At 37.1% G+C, this 19,573-nt stretch overlaps 2 protein-coding genes and 1 long non-coding RNA gene across 3 annotated transcripts; 1 reads left to right on the forward strand and 2 right to left on the reverse strand.

The window, feature by feature from the left end:
* Positions 5,670-8,993, forward strand: LOC18605229 (calnexin homolog). Its single transcript, XM_007038121.2, has 6 exons — positions 5,670-5,980; positions 6,069-6,138; positions 6,955-8,081; positions 8,170-8,241; positions 8,326-8,439; positions 8,537-8,993. Exons 1-6 carry the CDS (start codon positions 5,897-5,899, stop codon positions 8,663-8,665), a joined length of 1,596 nt encoding a protein of 531 aa, XP_007038183.2. The 5' UTR covers positions 5,670-5,896; the 3' UTR covers positions 8,666-8,993.
* On the reverse strand, positions 8,762-11,312 carry LOC108661408. The gene is made up of 2 exons (XR_001927203.1): positions 10,942-11,312; positions 8,762-10,815 (listed from the first exon to the last, which is right to left on the reverse strand). It is a non-coding gene; the product is annotated as an uncharacterized LOC108661408 (long non-coding RNA).
* On the reverse strand, positions 11,612-18,326 carry LOC18605230 (staphylococcal nuclease domain-containing protein 1). Its single transcript, XM_018117987.1, has 17 exons — positions 18,139-18,326; positions 17,562-17,736; positions 17,210-17,284; positions 16,998-17,111; positions 16,808-16,912; positions 16,488-16,694; positions 16,169-16,384; positions 15,982-16,089; positions 15,020-15,190; positions 14,713-14,910; positions 14,270-14,635; positions 13,943-14,173; positions 13,679-13,867; positions 13,527-13,607; positions 13,255-13,449; positions 12,394-12,771; positions 11,612-12,162 (listed from the first exon to the last, which is right to left on the reverse strand). The coding sequence occupies exons 2-17, from the start codon at positions 17,718-17,720 to the stop codon at positions 11,968-11,970; spliced, it is 2,988 nt and encodes a 995-aa protein (XP_017973476.1). The 5' UTR covers positions 17,721-17,736; positions 18,139-18,326; the 3' UTR covers positions 11,612-11,967.

Below are 19,573 nucleotides of genomic sequence, written 5' to 3' on the forward strand. Positions count from 1 at the left end.
GCTTTCAAAAATTCCAAAAAAATCTCGTAAGGAAGTAGGCAATGCTTCCACAAATCTCAATAAATCCCACAAGGAAATAAGTAAGGTGCTTTCAAAAATTTCAAATCGAACAGATAAGAGAGTTTTTGGTGACGTTGCACACTCCATCAGATTAATTTTTTGGAGAGAGGATAATGGCTTCATGACACTTGCACATCCACCGTCACAACCCTCTTCTCCGATGGCTGCTCCTCTCTGCCGCCTCCCTTTGTTAAGCATTGGTAACTTTTCTCCCACACTTGCACATCCACCATCACAACCCTCTTCTCAGATGGCTGCCACCTCCCTTTGTAAAGCTCAGATAACTTTTCATTGTTTTAGATAATTACAACTAGTATGTGTTTACTCGTCTCTTGAATAATTACAACTAGCATGTATTTATTCTTCTCTTGAATTATTTGCAACTAGTATGTGTTTATTCTTCTCTTGAATATTCATGCATGAATCCTAGAGGGGTCTAAGATGGTATTATGTGTCCCAACTATTTCAAAAATACAGGTTTCCAAAGTTGAATTATCCGTTCAAACTACATTCACTCGTTCACTAGAAGTAGAGCTGTCCAGAGTTAAATTATCCCTTCTGTTCATGCTTGCAGGTTTGGGCAAACTTTTAATATCAAGTTGATCTGATTCAATTATATTATTTTATTAATAAACAATATATTTATATTTATATTTTTGATATATAAAAAGTAAATATAAAATAAGTTTATTTATTTATTAATAATATAATAATTAAATAAAAAGATTAAATGGAATTGGTTTTAAAAAATGGGAGGACAGCGGATGAAGAACAGGAGAGCATAGGCATTTCAACTTTCAAACTAAAACAGATGCATGGTGCTCACTCTTCACCGTTCAAGAATGGTCAGCTACCGTGGTGAGGTACTTTGATACCGTTACACAGGATGCGTAAGATGCCCGTCTGGCGAAATTCAACAGAGTTTCTTTGTATCGTATGATTTTCTCTCCGTTCCAGGCAATTGATTATTAACAGAACTGAATTAGGTGAGGTTGTTTGTAGTTTTTCACTGCAGTTTTGCAGATTTTGTTTTATTCGGCTTTTCAAAGTTCTCTCCCTGGTTTCCACCTGCTGTCACTACATAGAACCTTGACATTGTGATACGTTCAATCTTCAGTTTATCGATTCATCTATCTTCTTTCCCTTGAAAAAGTGTACTTGATACAAATTTCAACAAGAGAGTGCAGTCTGGTAGGATTGTAACATCCCCCAAGTCGTTTGCAGTTGAGCAACATCCTCTGTATCCTATCCACACCCTGCTCCTTTGAACTTAAAAAAAGTCATTCAAACAGTTTCCATTTCTGTTGGAAACCTTCAAGGAGTTATATATGAATCATGGAACGGACGATGTTTGATATTCTGTGACACCGTCGAAGTGAAGTGTTCAAGTTTCCAGCTCCAGCATTTAAATTTCCAGGCTTCAATGCCATGCCCATAACTAAGATAGCATAGGTAAACTATACCACTTAAAGCTCTAAATGACTCTTGCTAATATGCAGGGCCGGAGACTTTCTGTTCATACTTTATAAAAACAAATTGTAAAGAAATATGTGGACAGGTTTGAGTTTGACAAAATTGTTATCGCATTTTGGTTAGTGTCTGATCTTTACTTTGGAGCACATGGAGAATAATGGTTGAAATATATATTCATTGATACCCATTTATACAAGACAAGGTGGATGCTTAACATCGTGAGAATTCATTCCTTAGCCAGCTAGTGTCTCATTTACGCCTATATATTCCTCGACTATTTGTTGCCACCAACCTTATCATGGTAAGAGCCAATAATGTTGATTCCAGCAAGATTAGAGATAAAGAAACTAGAGGATTCTTCAGAATTTAATCTGGCTTGATTTGTGATTTCGCAGATTTCAGTAAAGATGCTGACTGCAAATTGACAGAATGACAGTTAAGAGGAAAATCTTAAGCAACTGAGCATTAACACTTTGCCTGATGCTAGGAAAACATGAGATATAGAAAGAAACCACTTCTATTCAAATTCAATAATTATGAAAGATCATAGCATCATACAGGCTGCAAACCAAACTATGTTTCATATTATTAGTTGCCAGAGATCGTCCTGCACCAATATAAACCTTATGCTTTCTTCAGGGGTTTTCGTGATAATGGATTCAATCTCAAATTAGTTAATTACTTATGTTGCACATAATTGATTGGATTCCAGCCAAGTTCTCATCCAATGTGCATGTTGTTGTTACTTTACATTTTGACTTTTGTGGGTGATGGCCTTTTCCCTCAACTGGCAGTTAGGCTAAGGATTCCATGTGTACAGTGACAGGTATGTGTACAGCTCTAGTGGTCTCACCTTTTGCTTCTAGATAGAAGATATGATTTATATTGCAGAATAACTTCAATACCCAGTTAGGTTGACCTGCAAAACAAAAGCATGAGATATTCACTTGACCCTTGTAGTATGGAATGAGTCAATGAATTAAGATCATCCTTTTATTCTTTAAAGATTTGAAGGCTACAGATCCCATACGTTGACACAAAATACTTCAACAGATGTTGGTGATCGGCAAAAGACAGATAATATATGGTTAGATTTGCGTTGCTTAAGCTTTATTTATTCGCATACAAGAGTCAATGGAGTAATGTGAAAGGATGCAAATAGGGGCAGTTATCCCTATATAAACCCTCCGGAGGTTTATGATAGGTATAAGCAACTCAGCATAGACAGGAAATTGTCTGAGTAATTTTTGAAGAAATCGGAGAAGGTTCCAGTTTCCCTCAAAGGCTTCCAATATCTCCATTGGAGCCCGCGAGGGATACTGAAGTCTTACTCCTCATGAATTGCACCATATCTTTGATTATACAGCAGCATTAATGAATGGAGGCAATGCCTTTTTCTTTCCTGTCCTATCTATATATGTTGCATGGGCATCATCCTGTCTGCAGGTAATTAATCTGTTCAAGAATAGAGTTAGAAGGTAAAGTTTATGATCCTCACTAGCAATTAAAATTGATAATATCATAATGATTTTATTTTAACTAGCTCGTGCATTTACCTGCCAAATTTATTAACATCATTTTCCCTGTTGTGCACTTATCATTTTGTCAATCCGAGGCTCCCAAGGTTGCCCTGATGAAGGCTATTGTTACTTCTGTAACAAGATAGTTGTTTCTTACATCCCAAAGAGGGTCCCCTAAACCCAATCTGAGATAAATGGCAGATTCCATATCAAGTTTGATTTCGGTAAATCATCAAAAGGCTGTATCAGTAATGCTATCTGCTGCCAACTTCAACATGCTAACAAGTATTACTTGCTGCACGGTAATTGTAGGCTCTCACGAGGAAAGGTTAGAGAGAGTTTGCCATTGAACTCTGATGATGCAGACCCAAAAATTCCAAATGCAATCACCTACAAAAGAGGAATCCTTGTGCAAAATCGGAAATCTGTTGTTATATGTGGTTGACCTTCCTACGATGATTACTTACATAACCTGGGAAGTTTCGGAGCCAAAACAGGCAGCATAAACCCAACTTTGACATACACGCCAACAATAGTTACAGTTTAGGGCGGTGCGACGTTGAGAAGTGGAATATCTGTTTTCTGGCTCGAGAATTGTTCTTGGGACCCCTGCAACGGAGTTTCTTGCAGCCCTTGAGCTGGTTAAAGGTCATTTTCGCTAGTGTATGTGGCATATTAGTGCTCATTAATTTCTTGAAGATTTCATGTCGATAAGCTCCCTGCGCTGTGCTATATTTGTAGAGTATAATATTATCACATCTTCGGGCAGCAAAAGCAAAGATCTCGGAAATTTACTCACATTGAGATTGAGTGTTTCTTGTCGTTTGTTTTTAGAACTTTTGACTGAATCCAAACTGACGAGGCACTAATCCCATAATCTACTACCACATCAACGGTTGTTCCAACTTCGTAGAATGTTACCAAAGACACTGCATTAAACAAAAGTTTATTTTGTTTCTACCTCTCGCAGTTCCATAACATGTCAGAAAATAACAGGAAGCTTCTTTGTAAGTTGCTTAAATATTGGTTTTAAAAAGCGTCCTCAACCTCAAGAGTCTCGTCGATGCCATTTGCATTAAACCAAATAAACAAGAAAAGGGGCAAAAAACAGCACAAAAAAACAGAAGAGAAAGCTAGAGACAAGTTTTCACTTGAATCTCTATATATAAATAAATCCCACAACTCTCTCTTTCTCAGCAACTGCCTTTCTGTTTCCTTCTCTTTACAACTGAGGCAACCAGGGACTCAACGGTCTCTAACTCTCTCCCTCAATGGCTCTTCTGGTAGATCTGTAACAATCCTTCTTTTCTATTTCCAGGTGGAGCCGTTGAGGTGAGAGCGTTATAGAATGTTGGCTCCCAGTCTATCAGCATCAGCAAGGGTAACTTCAGTGATCAGCACAAAGATGGATTATGTATCTGATGACTATGCTGGAACCAGGTAGCTTTTCATCTTAGTTCAGGTCAGCTTCTTAGTTCACTGCTTCATATTATAATGTGCAAAATAGATACTGGTATTAAGCAGTCCCTAATATTATAACCTTTCGAGTTGCTAATGCATGCAGTTCTCATTAATACTACTCTGAAGTTGTCTTTATAAAAACCAAACGTATTAATCTGCTGCAGCACTCCTTTTCTCTCAGTTGCAACGTGTATTGATTTTAGAGAGTTTGAAAGTTCAGCCAGAAATTAGATTAAAGTTTGCATGGAGCCATAAGAAAAGGGGTATGCATGGGCTTGAGCTTTCCTCTTTGTAACATCATCTGTGGGTGGTTCCTCATCCACATTAGATGCTTTGAAACCTTGAAATCATACGGTGGCTTATCCAACGAATTCACATAAAAAAAATTAAGTTACCTTACTATGCCAAGCTAGCTGGCTACTAAGAACATGAGACAGACACTAACTCCAAGCTGATGAAAACTGGTTTCAATGGTGAATTTCATTTAAAAAATAGCCAAAATATACAGGTAAAACCCAAAATGGTATACCCTTCTCTGTGTGTGATGTTTTAAGTATGAGTTCAATAAACTTGAAATTTTGAGAATTGCTTCATACTATAAGCGAAGATCTCATGCATGCATATAGAATTGTACTAACTTGAAACTTTGAGAGTTGGATGATCATCCATTTACTTTTATTTCAACTTTGATAAAAAAATTTTGATTTTTTGAATAATTTATTAAAAGAATGATATAATTATTTCGATTTGTAAATTTATAAATATATAAATATTATAATTTAGAAAGTATACACGAAAAAGTAAGCGTATGATCCATTTAATCAAATTTATATAAAATTTTTAAAAATTTAAATATTACCAAATGACCATGAATAAACCAATCTGAAAAAACTTGAGTAAACCTCAGGATTCAACTTATTACTCTTCCCAGCAACCTGATAACTCTAGGACTTCAGCAATACTATGCAAGAAATGTAATAAAAGAAAGGGAAAAGGAAAAGAAAATGGAAATGGAAATTTCTGCTGACGGGTCACTTTGGGTCCATTAAGTATCCACCAAATGGGCCTTGACCCTAACCTTTTCCTCCTTTAGACTCAGTCAAGCCCGGGGAACAAAGAATAAAAGGTTTCCAGAAGTCAAGTAAAAAACAATATACTAATCTCGTATATAAGAGAGTTTGCTGGATTTTCTTACGTGTCGCTCACCGATTGGCTGATTTCACGTGGCATGTAATGTCATTGGGTGAAACAAGTCGACACCAGTATCACTACGATCTATAAAGATCTACGACACATTTGAAGATTTGATTAGATTTAGATTCAGATCGAGAAAGAAAAGGGGAAGATATCACTCATCATCCGAGCTAGGGTTTTTCCGATTGATGATGATGGGGCGTTTAGCTCTGCTTCTGCTTTTATCTTTCGCCTCGCTGCAGCTCCTCTGCTTCGCCGCTGATGACGATGCGGTAATTTAGTTCACTTTACCTCGAATTGCTAAAGAATATTTGAATCTGTAAGAAGTGGTAATGAGATTTTTATCTGGGTATGTTTTAGGTGTTTTACGATTCATTTGATGAGTCATTTGATGGGCGATGGATCGTTTCTGATAAAGACGATTATAAAGGTGAGTGTTTTTGTTGTTTGTTTCTATTTATGGATTTCTCTCGTGGAACGGTTTCTTATAGGTTTCCTTATGGTTGATCTGGGTTCTTTTGCAGCTCTGTTTTCTTCATGTTGTTTTTTAAGATGTTTGAAAATGTTGATTTATTGGGTTGACTAACGTTTTGGTGTGTTATTTTTAGTAATTATTGATTGTGGAGCTTATTAATAGAACTATGAAAGATACTTTATATTAAATAATAGGATGAGAACCCTTGTTGACCTTTGCAGTTGAACTAGATTTAGTGGGAACGCTCTTTTTAATAATATAAAATTAAAGAAACCTAGTATGCAGAGAGCATACGTCTCTGCTGCAAAGATGGATCTCTAACAAAGTGGTAATTGTGATAAGATACTTAAATGATTTATATAATCTACCATTTCTTTGACCTTGACGTGAGATACTGATTATTAGTGTTCAAGCTCATTGCTTTTGCTTATATTGTAATGCATCAGATGATCTTACTTTGCTCCATCATTGACAATCAATTTTTTTATGCAGTTTTAGGAATTATTTTGTAATTTAATTTTTGATTAATGACCATCAGTCCTGGAATTTTGTGGAATTTGTTTTTTGGCCATTTAATCTACCAAATTGTACACTTGCAATTACAGTTCAAATATTAGTTGCTTGAAGTTTGAGGTAGTCTTGACAGCTGTAAAAATATCCTTTGTGATATCGACATGCTTTTTTTTTTTTTTTTTAACTGTGATATCGATAGGCCTATTAGATGTTGTAGGGAGTTGAAGAATATACATTGATGTGGTTTTGGGGTTGCAGGTGTATGGAAACATTCTAAGAGCGAAGGGCATGATGACTATGGGCTTCTTGTGAGTGAGAAGGCTAGGAAGTATGCCATAGTGAATGAGCTTGATGAGCCTGTGAGTCTCACAGATGGAACAACTGTACTTCAATTTGAGACTCGCCTCCAGAATGGACTCGAATGTGGCGGTGCATATCTGAAATATCTTCGTCCTCAAGAGGCTGGATGGAAGCCTAAGGAATTTGACAATGAATCACCTTACTCTATCATGTTTGGACCTGACAAATGTGGGGCCACAAACAAGGTGCACTTCATCCTGAAGCATAAGAATCCTAAAAGTGGGGACTACGTGGAACACCATCTTAAATACCCACCATCTGTCCCATCTGACAAGCTTACTCATGTCTACACTGCCATCTTGAAGCCTGACAATGAGGTTAGAATACTGGTTGATGGAGAGGAGAAGAAGAAGGCAAATTTGCTCTCAGCTGAAGATTTTGAGCCTCCACTTATCCCTGCCAAGACAATCCCTGATCCAGATGATAAGAAACCTGAGGACTGGGATGAGAGAGAAAAGATACCTGATCCAAATGCTGTGAAGCCAGATGATTGGGATGAGGATGCGCCCATGGAAATTGAAGATGAGGATGCTGTGAAACCAGAGGGATGGTTAGACGATGAGCCTGAGGAGATAGATGATCCTGAGGCAACCAAGCCAGAAGATTGGGATGATGAAGAGGATGGTGAGTGGGAAGCCCCAAAAATTGATAACCCAAAGTGTGATGCAGCCCCTGGTTGTGGTGAATGGAAGAAGCCAATGAAGAGGAATCCAGCTTATAAGGGAAAATGGTCTCCCCCACTAATTGACAACCCCAATTACAAGGGAAGATGGAAGCCTCAAGAGATTCCAAACCCCAACTACTTTGAGCTTGACAAGCCTGACTTTGAGCCTATTGCTGCTATTGGTATTGAGATTTGGACAATGCAAGATGGAATTTTGTTTGACAATATTTTGATAGCCAAAAACGAGAAGGTTGCTGAGTCATATCGGGAGACTGCATGGAAGCCAAAGTTTGAGGTTGAGAAGGAAAAACAGAAGGCTGAAGATGAAGTTGCTGGATCAGACGGTCTTGCAGGCTTCCAGGTAATGCACTGGCAAGCTTACTTGTTATTGCTATTCTTAGTCAATCTTTTACTTTTAAACTTAAAAGTTGGTAATTACTCTCTTGCAGAAGAAGGTCTTTGATGTCCTATACAAGGTTGCTGATATTCCTTTCTTAAGCAAATACAAGCTTCAAATTCTTGTAAGTTCTCTTCATATGCATTTTCATTTGCGAATTAATAACTCATTGGTGGATTTCATCTGAAATTTTGGGTTCCTCTTTTAGGACCTCATTGAGAAGGCTGAGAAACAACCAAATCTAACCATTGGTGTCCTAGTCTCTATTGTGGTGATCATCCTCACGGCTTTCTTCAAACTCATTTTTGGTGGGAAGAAGCAAGTAGGTTTTTTGAACCCTTTTAATCTGGTCTTGTATGTTTATGTTTCTGATTTTTGCTGCTGTTTGTCTCACTCTATTTGTTTTTAACTGTGTGCAGCCAAGAGTAGAGAAGAAAACGGAGGTCGCTGAGACATCAAATGATCAAGGAAGCAGTGGAGAAAAGGCTGAAGAGGAAGAGAAAGAAGAAACCACTGCTGCTCCTCGCAGAAGGAGGCGTGACACTTGAAAAAGAGGTGGCTGGTGATCCATCAGTTTTCACTTTGGGCAAATTTTTCGCTTTTTGGCGTTTTACCTAGCTGAAACATTCTTGGGTTCTTGGTCATTTTTTAGTTTTACTTCTGAATATTAGTTGTATGAATTGAAGAGTGTAAATGAGACAGTTGTTGCCTGCCTCGAAGCAAAAACCAAATAGAATGGGTTTGAGGGTATGAAGTTTATCATATGCTAAAGCATGTTTATCACTTTTAACTGCAAACGTAACTTCTGAAACACCAATGGCGTAGAATTTTGTTGTACCTTAGGCTATTAAAAAATCTGAGTTCAATTTTTGAGTATTCCTGTGAATTTCCTCATTAAAATGGGACAAAAACTATCCATCTGGAAGTTTGAAGATTGCTGAATTATGTTACATTCCGTTCTGTTTCTTTGTATTTTTCCTGTACTTTGCAAGAGGCACTTGAAGCAATTATCGTGATGATAAACCCTTTTTGAAAAGTCACGAGGACCGATACAAAATCTGGAAAAAGCTGAATGGTATTATGGACATATTTTCTCTCAAAATAGCCAACTGTAGTAACCTAACCACCATGGAGAGCTGGTGCATGATGAGAGAGTATAAACGGTGGTTTTGATTTCAATGATAATAAAAGCACTGCCTTGCCCCCATTGTAGATCCGTTTCTGTGCATGCGGTTACTCCAGCTAATTGCCGGTAAAACCTTTTTCCAAAAAAAAAAAATCAAATGTTATTTTAAGTTTAAAATATTTTAAGTATCCACTGTCCGCTCGCTGACATAACACAATTTTCACTCAAGTCACAAAACAGTCACTCCCCTGTCCATCTTTGCCTCCCTCACAAATATGGGCTCACTGACAAATCCCTCTGTCACCTCTCCTCTCTCAACTTCCCTCCATTGGTTTTGTCTCCTCCTCTTGTCGGGGCTGTCTCCCGCAGCCCTCGCTTCCCAGCCATTTCAGGCTATCCTCGACTCTCCTTTCTCCTACTGATTTGTGACGAGTTATCTTGCTTGTTTCCACATTTAACAATATTACGATTTTCTTTTTGCTTCTAATGTGTTGATTTGTCTGCAAAAAGAGCCAGATTTAGCATTTACTATACGTTATGATATGATCACTCTGCCTAATTTTTTTCATCTCCCGGCTGTAAGCTTTCCTTTTTTATTGTGAATTTGACTCTTGTTTGAGAATATGTCATGATTCCCTTGGCATGTCTTGTTTTTGGATCTTGTTGACTATTTTTGTGCCAATTTATTCTTCAGTCTTTGTAAAAATTTATAGATTTGAACCTTATTTGGTGATTGTGCTTTGGATGTCTAGGAGTTTACATTTCTTGTCCGTTGAAGGTGTTTGCAGTTGATTTTTTCTTATCTTAGAAATGGTAAATTTTTGCTTTTCTCTTTGTTTTTTTTTTTTTTGAGCTTTTTAAGTGTTGGGTTCTGTTAATTAGTGCTCCATTATTGCTTTTCCTCTCTGGTTTTTGGTTGAATTCATTGTTTTTGGTGTGGGGTTTTGAAATTCTTAGCTATTCTTTTGTGTAAAATATAAAACCCCCCCCTTTTAAAGTGATTGGAGGGGGGCTTTTGGATTTTACCCCTATTCCTTTCTTTTTCACAAAAAAAGTTTGGAGATAAAAAAAAAAAAGAAGAAATTCGTAGACCTTTCTAATTTTGCTTCTTGTAGATATTGGTTTTAGACTTGTTCCAATTCTGTGAACTAAAAAAGGATTTTGGTTACTTTTCATTTTTCTTTCTTTGATTGTAAGGATATTGTTGATGAGGTTTACATGGTGGTATTGCAATGTAGATGGTGATGCCTGATTGTTCGAGAAATGCAGCTAGTTTACAAGCTCTCGAGTGTTGGCTCTGTTGTTATTCCTCCTTAGGAAACCAAGTGTTTTTGCTTTTCAAAAAAAGGAAACCAAGTGTTTTTGGAAGACTTGTCTGTTGTGATTTTCTTCAATGTTGGCTACTTGTACTTGCTGTTTGTTGGTATTTTTCTGAATTGGCTTTGGAATGTTGCTAGTGCTGCTTTTGTGAAAACTGGGGATTAAGTGATGTAACCTTTCTTTAAGTTTCTGGTTCGTTGATGATGTTGTCCAGCTTGTACAGACGGTTTTCTTGTATCTGCTCTGCTGCTCCTTTTTGAATAAATAAAACTACTTCAATTAACCAAGGAAAAAGTTGTACTAAGGCTTGGTAATAAATGAACAACAGTTGAAAATTGAAATGTCTCTGTGTAACCCAAAAATGCAGCAGAAACCCACCATTTTTCAGTGTGATTAACGTTTGAGATGTAAGGAGAAACAAGAATGTAGTCAAGTCTTCCTGTTACCATATCACTTTTATTAGATATGTCAAGAGGGAAAATATAGAGAGAAATATAAGTCTGAAATTATAATCTATCCCTGTATATGCATGCTTGCCTATAGCATAGCCAACCTTGGTATCCGCTCCATGAAATCCGACAGTCACGCAGCCAAACGTAAAATGATACAGATCCAGCTTCACTTGTTAAATTCAACGGTCTAACTATACATGGACGCGGTTGGTGGAATTCTTATAATTGACACGTTCCAATCTAGTCTGGCAGACAATTTTTTTTCATGCGTAATTATAACAAATAAAGACAACATGTCTAAACAAATTACTAACTGCACAAACTTAAGAACACTAGAAGCAGTTTCATAAAGATTATATAATATATATAATATTTTTTAACATTCAAAATTAAATTTTGAATGGTTTCCACGATTGACGAATATTAATAGTTTTATGATATCCTGCCAAAAAATGGATGAAACTGAAAATTTTTGAAAATAAGTATTGATAAAACACCTTCACAGTATGATACAAATAACAAAAAATATGAAATTTACTGTAGAATATTTTAAACAAACAAATTTTTTTCACAAACAAACTATTACCAAACGAACCTGAAAGGAAGGGGTAAATTTGCATACCATAAAAATATCCAAAAAGATTATACTTGAAAAACTCTATCCAAGGGAAAAAAATGTTCCTAGTCTCCCGCCGCACGGAGACAGAACAGAGATGCTACACTTCACCTTATTTAAACATGTATAAAAAAAAATTGTCCTCTCGCTACAAAGAAAATTTAAAACCAAAAAAAGATCAAATGAAGTTAAAAAGAAAGGGCAAGCAAAATTTAAATAAAAGTTTAGGTTGAGAACATTTCTTGGGCTTACTTAAAACTCTTCCATGGGAATTGATCACGCCTATAACTTTAAACTCATCCGGTGGTGTACCCCAAAGTGATTTAAAATTACATTTTATCGCCGACCCCCAGTCTTCTTAGCTGCGACTGGAGGAAGTGTATCCTCGTCATCCGACTCCACGTCTCCATACTGCCAAATTCCACGCCTAGCAGTTTTGGCCTCGTTCTGAAAAGCCTCTAAACTATCAAGCACCGACTTTCTGTCCTTGGGTTCCCATTTCTTCCTTTTCTCCAACCTAGCCAGTCCCTCCTGAAAAGTGCAATTATATAAGGAAAATAATAAACGTATAAAATCTAAAATAATAAGGACAGGTTTCCCCACCAGAGACGACAAAATACAATTTAAACCAAATGGTGTATTTTGCAATATTCAAAAACTATTACTAGGATCGAAGTACATATCAAGATTTTCAATAAAAAGATCATTATACTAACTAGATACAGAGGTTATGTTAAATAGACAAAGGGCTCTAGTTCAAACCTGAAGCATTGCAGCATTAATGCTAAGCTCTGACTTCTCAGCAACAAGAGTTACGATGAGAACAGTACCAGTGCCCTGCCCCTTGACTTTTCCGCCAGAAGCATCCCTTTCCTCAACCATGGCCCTAAACTGCAGTGAGCTCCCTAGTGTCTGCTCACTCAAAAACTGGGCTGCCTCAGTACCAAATTCATCCTCGAGGCCTGGAACTTTAAGAAATGCGAGACTGCATAACTGAGCAAGCCCAGCAGTAGCCGACACTGAAGCATCAAGAGGCCGCAATTGACTGTATGGAACCTCCTCTTGATTCCCATAATCAAGATAAAACACTTCAAACTTGTCATTCGGAGATTCAACTCCTCCTCGAGGTGCATTGACAACCTTCAAAAATCAAATCAAGATGCGTTCAGTATTAAGCTGAGAAAGAGAAGTGGAAAGTAAAACACAACATCAAATGGCATACAAAGACACATGAGCATGAAACAGAAAAGCCAGACCCGAGAAAAAAAATAAAATTTAACCATGCTTCCTAATAGCTAGTACATAGAGAACCTTGTGCTTTTCCATATTATCGCCCATTAACTTTAAATATATTATAATAGAAAACAAGGCTCGTTAGCATTTAATCAAAATACGGGGATACACTACCCATAGATTAAGTGATCATTCCCTGTCAAGTGATAGGGTTCATCCACTGACACTTTCTACCTACCCCCATCCCCACCCTTCTTCCCAAAATCACTAGAAGCACAGTATGAACCCAAATGCCACAAGACACTTCAGCAGCATAACAAAGTCATGAGGAAGATGAGGAAAATAAAAAAACAAAGCCTTAAAGATTCAAAATAAATAACTTGAACTCACCATTGCACGATTCCAGGAATTATCCATACTAAACTGAGCAAGAACGAATTCACCCTTCTTAGGATTAAAAGCACCAATCACAGGAGCTTCTTGAATATTTAAAGATGCAAGCTGTTGCTGAATAGATGAAACTCTCTGATCACCAACTGTTTGGACATAAAATTTTCCACCACCCAATACTTCTGTAACAACAACCTGAAAATAAAAAGAAAAGTTATTCACCAGCTCATGACACAGTCAGATGGCATTATTTAGTTGAGTTCCTAGAGCACCTTTAGCACTTCTTTTTGTTTGTTTTCAACAGTGGCTGGACCATTGGAAACTTCCTCTCCTTCAACATAGTTCTCCCAAATCTACAAATAAAAATTTTATATTAGCATTATTCAAGGGACAATGGTGATAATAGATATGTACCGCTTCTTACTTTCAGTTTCTGCCTCTTGGCAGATTGCTCAGCCTGCTCAAGAAGATGAGCATCAGCAATCCTGTCGGCACCAAATGAAGTTTGTAGCTTCGCCAGGCCAGCCTCAAGGAGTGTCACAGCCATATTGGTTCTGGACTCCCACAAAGACCCCAAAAATGTCCCAGTTCTATCAACGGTTTCCACTTCAATCTGTGAAGAAAAACATTCGTTTTTAAAAAAGAAAAACAACTAAAACGCAGACATGCATTTCAGAGAGACCTATACCTCCACATCTCTCTGCATGATCTTTCGTCTCATTAGTGCTATGGCTTCATCTGAATAGGGCTCATCACGACCAGGACATCTGACACCAGAAAATGAAAAAGCAATGCTACAAGTCTCCTTAGGGATCAACAACTTAAAACGATGACCACTAAGGACATATTCCACAACAGCTGGAATCCTCCTGCTCCGATGCAGGAATGGCAAGAAATCTCTAGCTTTCTTGGCTGATGACTGAAGTAGAGAGATGGTATATGAAAATTAGAATTCAAATGAGAGGAAGAATTATGCCAGCGAGTAAACAATTAACATAAAGGACACATTACTAACCGTTGTAAGGTCTGTTATGTGCATGACTGGAGGATCCTTGGCAGAATGAATTCCTTTCTTCCCAGAAATAGCACGTGATTCAGCAGCCAAAAGGGTATCATAATAGTTTGATCTTTCCTCAAAGTCCCTATGTCTTATCACTGTGCCAAAGCCACGTCCAACCACCAACTCGGCAACATTCAACCCAGGCTGCTGGGTACCAGCTGTGGACGGGGCTACTGCAGTAGCATCGTCACCATCACCCTTAACGGGAGACATGAGAAAGACTGAGCCGAAATCCATTACCCTTGAATCTGCAGGTGCAGTGGTAGCCGTAGCTCCATCTGCCATGGTGACCTTCCTAGCATATTCCATTTGAACATTCACCTAACAAAAGCAAGTTGACAATTATAAGTAAAGGATCCTAACACCACAAAAACAAGGTTTAAGAAAGGTATTCAAACCTGCTTTCCAATAAGGCGTGTTCTCAAAAACTCCCTTGCCTCCCGGGCATAAGCAGCTGGCTTTTCATCCCTACGAGGATTGCCCATTTTTGGACATCTAATGCTTGAAAGGTTGACTCGCCGCTCTGCAAGAGGACTTCCATATGGGACAGAATCATCAGCGACAATAATGCAATCCCCACTAACAACCTCCACAACCTGAGAAGGGATCATACTATCATAAATAATGACATTAATGAAGAACCTGCAACAAGTGATACAAGACAAATGACATAAAAAATTAATTTAAAAAGATTATTGCTATTACCTTTCCTGTGAAGTTCTGATCACGAATTGCCTTTGAGTTTGTAGCTGGGGGTACATAGTTTGTCCAGATCCTCAGCCGAGTCTTCTTGGCTTGAAGCTCTGCAGCCTTCAACCGTCGCTTGGCATCATCTTCCATCATATTAGCACTCCATTCAACATATTTTGCTAGACCCTATATTTTGAGAAAAATTGGTTGGGTTGAAAGAGGAGGGTTAAGAGAGCAAGAGAGGGAATTCAGAAAATATCAACACAAATTCAAGAAAAGAAGCATGCAAGGGCGTTTCATAATAATGTTGGGATGAAAAGAAGTCTGCTAAACAAAGAAATAGTTCAGTTGATTATAAACCCAAGGCATCACATAATGTAGCATCCAAAACCAATGGCAACTACATAGAACTAAGAAATTAAGGAAAAGGCACATAAATTATCAAGTGTGCATAATGGTTAGGAAAGAGAAGTTAAGCTAGAGATCTAAAGCAGAGCATTGAAAAAAGTACACAACAGTAATTGTTAAAAAGAATGGCAATTGTCGATTAAAGTTACTGGAAAAACCAGTCTGTAAAAGATCTGCCATAAAGAAAGAATATACTTCTTTTACCAACAGAACATAGCAAAAGAGAAGAAAATCATCAAGTCTCTTACACAAACACCATTAAGATACAGCTCCAACACCAAACTCAAACATAAGAAATCTTTTACATAGGCTTTCTTTAACTAATTAAGGTGAGCTTTAAAGATGGTTCAAGCATATACAATTCTCTTGGAAGGAAAATAGTAATATTATATCAAGCAACTAACGTTTTTTGAGAGTATAAATATCTTACAAGCAAAAACAGAACAAAAAGCTTAAGAAGTGAAGTCTAAATATAAATACTACAAACTATAATCCAATAATCGTTCAGTGTTGACATCATTGATTAAAACATATATTAGGCAAGTAGCAAAAAAAATCTTAGAACATACATTTTCCACAAGCTCCAAAGCAAGGTCTTTTGCCGTTTCACCATCAGGATAATAAACTGACCCAATCAAATTGCTGAACTTGTCAACACCTTCAAGGACAATGCGGACCTACAAAATAAACTTTGAATTTAGACTATCTATAAATAATGCATGCACACAAGTCAACTTAGGGAGTTAATTCACTCACATCTCTGTGCAAACAACGGACTTCTGTAAAATATTTAGCTTCTGCTCCAAATGGATCAGGGGCAACTTCAGCAGAAGCTGCAGATGAGGCAGTAAGCCTCTGTGCAGATGTTAAGGGAGCCCGTGGCTCAGCTGAAACATCTCCATTTTGTTCATCCGAGGTCAATTCCGTTTCAACAACAGTTTCTACAGCAGCCCTTCTACCCATTGAAGGGGCCTAAATAAACAGGAGAAATTATCAATATTTAAGAGACAAACTCATATGGTAAATGAAAAATAAACTAGAAAAATGCCATTGAACCAATGTTTAGAACTTGTACCTGGATACCAGCAACAAACACTTGGACAAACTGAAAATCTGGAAGCAAATAGACTCGAACGGTACTACCATCACGAACCTGCTCAACAATGCCTTGCATGGGCCTACCCTTGTTTGCAGCTAGAAGACCCATGGCATCCAAGTTACCAGGATCACCGATGGCAGATGGAGGTAAATTCCTGATAGCAGCCTCAGCAGCCCCAGGTACCTACAACCATAATTACAAAGACCATGCAACATGATCATTTAAAAGCTACTCTTTGCTATGTCAGTGAGACCATCAAAATTATAATGGACAGTTACAGATGCAAAAGAGATTACCTTGCTCCATCGACCCAGCCCTTGTTGCTTGGCTTGCTCTTCAAGACGTAGCAATTCAGCAAGAAAAGAACTTGCTTCCCCTTTCTGCTGTCCTTGCTCCCTAACCTGTACAAACAAGACAGTTTAAGTAAATACAACAAAAAAAAAATTCACCTTTCCCAATGTTTTGACAAACTGAAATGCCAATTACCTTTGCCCAGCCTTCAGAGACAACCAACATTGCAACATTTTTGTCACCAAGGTAAACCGAGCCAAATTCTCTGCCAATGCTTGGTACCGCGTATTCAACTCTGAAAGTGATCTCCTGAGTAAAGAATAAATTAATTTAGATCCACTCTTATTCTAAACCACCAAATGTCATCTATAACAAGAATGAGCAGAATAATTCAAAAGAAGCAGCACCTTTCCTATGCAGAGCTTCCTCAAATATTCTCTACTTTCCCAGGCAAATGGCTCATCAACACCTCCTCTACGGGCCTATCAATAAGATAGAGGGAAAAACAAGAAAAACATAAACACAAAAACAAAAAATCAGCTGGAAGTTTGACACAATTAATATGCACCAAAATTTTTGTATTAGACCTTGGCAATTATACAACCAAAAACACTATCAAGAATAAACTCTCATTCAACAAAATCATTATCCAAACAAAAGACCAAATTAATCAGCACGAAAATCTTAAACAAGCATGCAAATCATTAAATTTAACAGCGACTAAAGCAAAACCCAGAAGTATATTCAGATGAGCTTTACCAGTCTAGGAGCAATAAGAGATGCCAAGGTAACGGTTTTCTCAGGAGTAGGTCCTGGTCTGTTACTGGACATGGCCATTACTACCAAGCAATCCCCCGATGGAACTGCTTTGACTCTCCCTTTGTACCATCCCGTGCCCCCCGCTGTTGATGCCGCCATTCTCAACAGCTAAGATCTACACCAAAATTACCAAACAATCCACTTTCAACATCAGTATTTCCATAAACAACCAAAAAATATTAACACTCTAAATAACAGAATTAAAAAATTTTCCAGATCTGTAAATCGGATTCACCGAAACATCAAACCAACGGAAAATTCATCGTTTAATCTTATAAAACTCTACATGCATCGACGAAATGTTGAAATATTAATAACAGAATCGGCTTAAAACGCCTTGATCTGTTATCTGATCGAACGAGACCCGAGTAAAAACAAATAGAATTTTAAAGTGAAAGAACACATATACAAAATCGTGATTAAAATCTTTGCATATAAAAGCAGATTATAGCAATGCAAAAGAAAGAGATCTAAAACCAAAAAACAAAAATCGAGAATTATCGGTCTTGGGTTTTACCTGGATCAGCCGAGAAAAACTAGAGCCTTATTGGATCTATCGAAAAATAAAAATTGAAAATTTTCAATTAGGCTGTGCTTATTATTTTCTCTGTATTATTCAGAGAAAAAATAAATTAAAAAAATAAAAACACAAAGGAGGAGAGAGAGACGGCGATCAGAGAGAGAGAGTGAGGCAGGAGAGAGATTAGAGATCGGGCTGAGAGGGAGCGACCTATAAACGGAGAGCTAGGCTAGGTGGGCTATATATATGCCCTCCATTCTTAGAAAAATTTACACTGAATGCCACGAGATAGCTGCAATAAAGTTGACAAAAGTGACGCTGATTTCTGATTTGGGGGCTATAGATTAGATTTTTAATTAATGCGTGTGCCAGATTTTGCCTCCTCCTAAAAACTACCTCGTTTTGACAATGCAATCGGCCCAAGTTGCCACGAGTTTTGGTTGAATTGAAAGTTAATTTTAATTTCTACTGAGATTAATTATACAATAAAACTAGGTACTAATTGGTTTAAGTGTTTTTTTATATATTTTTTTTCATTAAATTACAAAGAAAAGTAAATATATTAGATACGTAACTTAAAATACTTTAGTTGACAACAATGAGTTAAAGTAGTAGTAGTAGTTGAGCTGGTTTCTACTTTGTACCAAGTAGGAAAGACCTACTCAATAAATAACTTACACATAAACTAATTAAAATAAAACAAATATATTTTTAAAAAATATATATGTATATCACTTTCTTTTTAAATTTAAAAAATTTATCACATGCAATTTAATGATGTCAACATAAGCATATAATGATGCCATAAAGTTTTAAAATTATGTAAATTTCGTAAGCAAATGCCTGAAAAAAAAAACATTATTTGAATTTGAAATTAATTAATTTTCAACATCTATCCTTGGTTGACTTTACTGAATAATAATAATTATTTACAAAAATTTTTTCAAAAAGTATAAATGCTAGGGTCAGTCCATTATTTTCAATCTAGTTATGGAGGTTGTCACAACATAAATTTTAGTTTCAATAATAGTAGTTAATGTATAATAATTCTTCGGCTTTGGGTGGTTTGAATAAAAAAAAGGGAAATATTATTATTCTTGTATTGGTAAAAAGCAAATCGAGGTTTATCGGTGGAGCGAAGTCATGTTAAAGCCTGATTTTATTTCCCGTTAAAAGTGGTAGGTTCAGCGAGCCGATCTGCCAGCAGCATATGCTAATGCTGACTGCTGACCAACAATAAATAGCTAGGATGGGTTAGATTCGAAGGATGACATAAAAGTACTGCTCCTAGCTACTCCATGAGCTTTGTTCACGTCGCACCGTTAAGCCGTTATCTTGCTGTTTTCTGCAACTGCAAAAAGATAAAAACGGAAGGACGGTGGATCCATGCAGGACTCCCACACTGAAACTCTATCTACCCTTTTCTTTTTCT

Source organism: Theobroma cacao, chromosome 3 (assembly GCF_000208745.1).
Source record: "Theobroma cacao cultivar B97-61/B2 chromosome 3, Criollo_cocoa_genome_V2, whole genome shotgun sequence".
Classification (NCBI taxonomy): Eukaryota; Viridiplantae; Streptophyta; class Magnoliopsida; order Malvales; family Malvaceae; genus Theobroma; species Theobroma cacao.

Coding starts and splice junctions, on each gene's coding strand:
- LOC18605229 (XM_007038121.2), top strand. CDS start 5,897: ATGATGATGGGGCGTTTAGCTCTGCTTCTGCTTTTATCTTTCGCCTCG. Junction 8,242..8,325: donor AATACAAGCTTCAAATTCTT/GTAAGTTCTCTT, acceptor TTCCTCTTTTAG/GACCTCATTGAGAAGGCTGA. Junction 8,440..8,536: donor TTTTTGGTGGGAAGAAGCAA/GTAGGTTTTTTG, acceptor AACTGTGTGCAG/CCAAGAGTAGAGAAGAAAAC.
- LOC18605230 (XM_018117987.1), bottom strand. CDS start 17,720: ATGGCGGCATCAACAGCGGGGGGCACGGGATGGTACAAAGGGAGAGTC. Junction 14,636..14,712: donor CACGCCTTATTGGAAAGCAG/GTTTGAATACCT, acceptor TGCTTTTGTTAG/GTGAATGTTCAAATGGAATA. Junction 13,868..13,942: donor TCATGCAGAGAGATGTGGAG/GTATAGGTCTCT, acceptor TTTTCTTCACAG/ATTGAAGTGGAAACCGTTGA.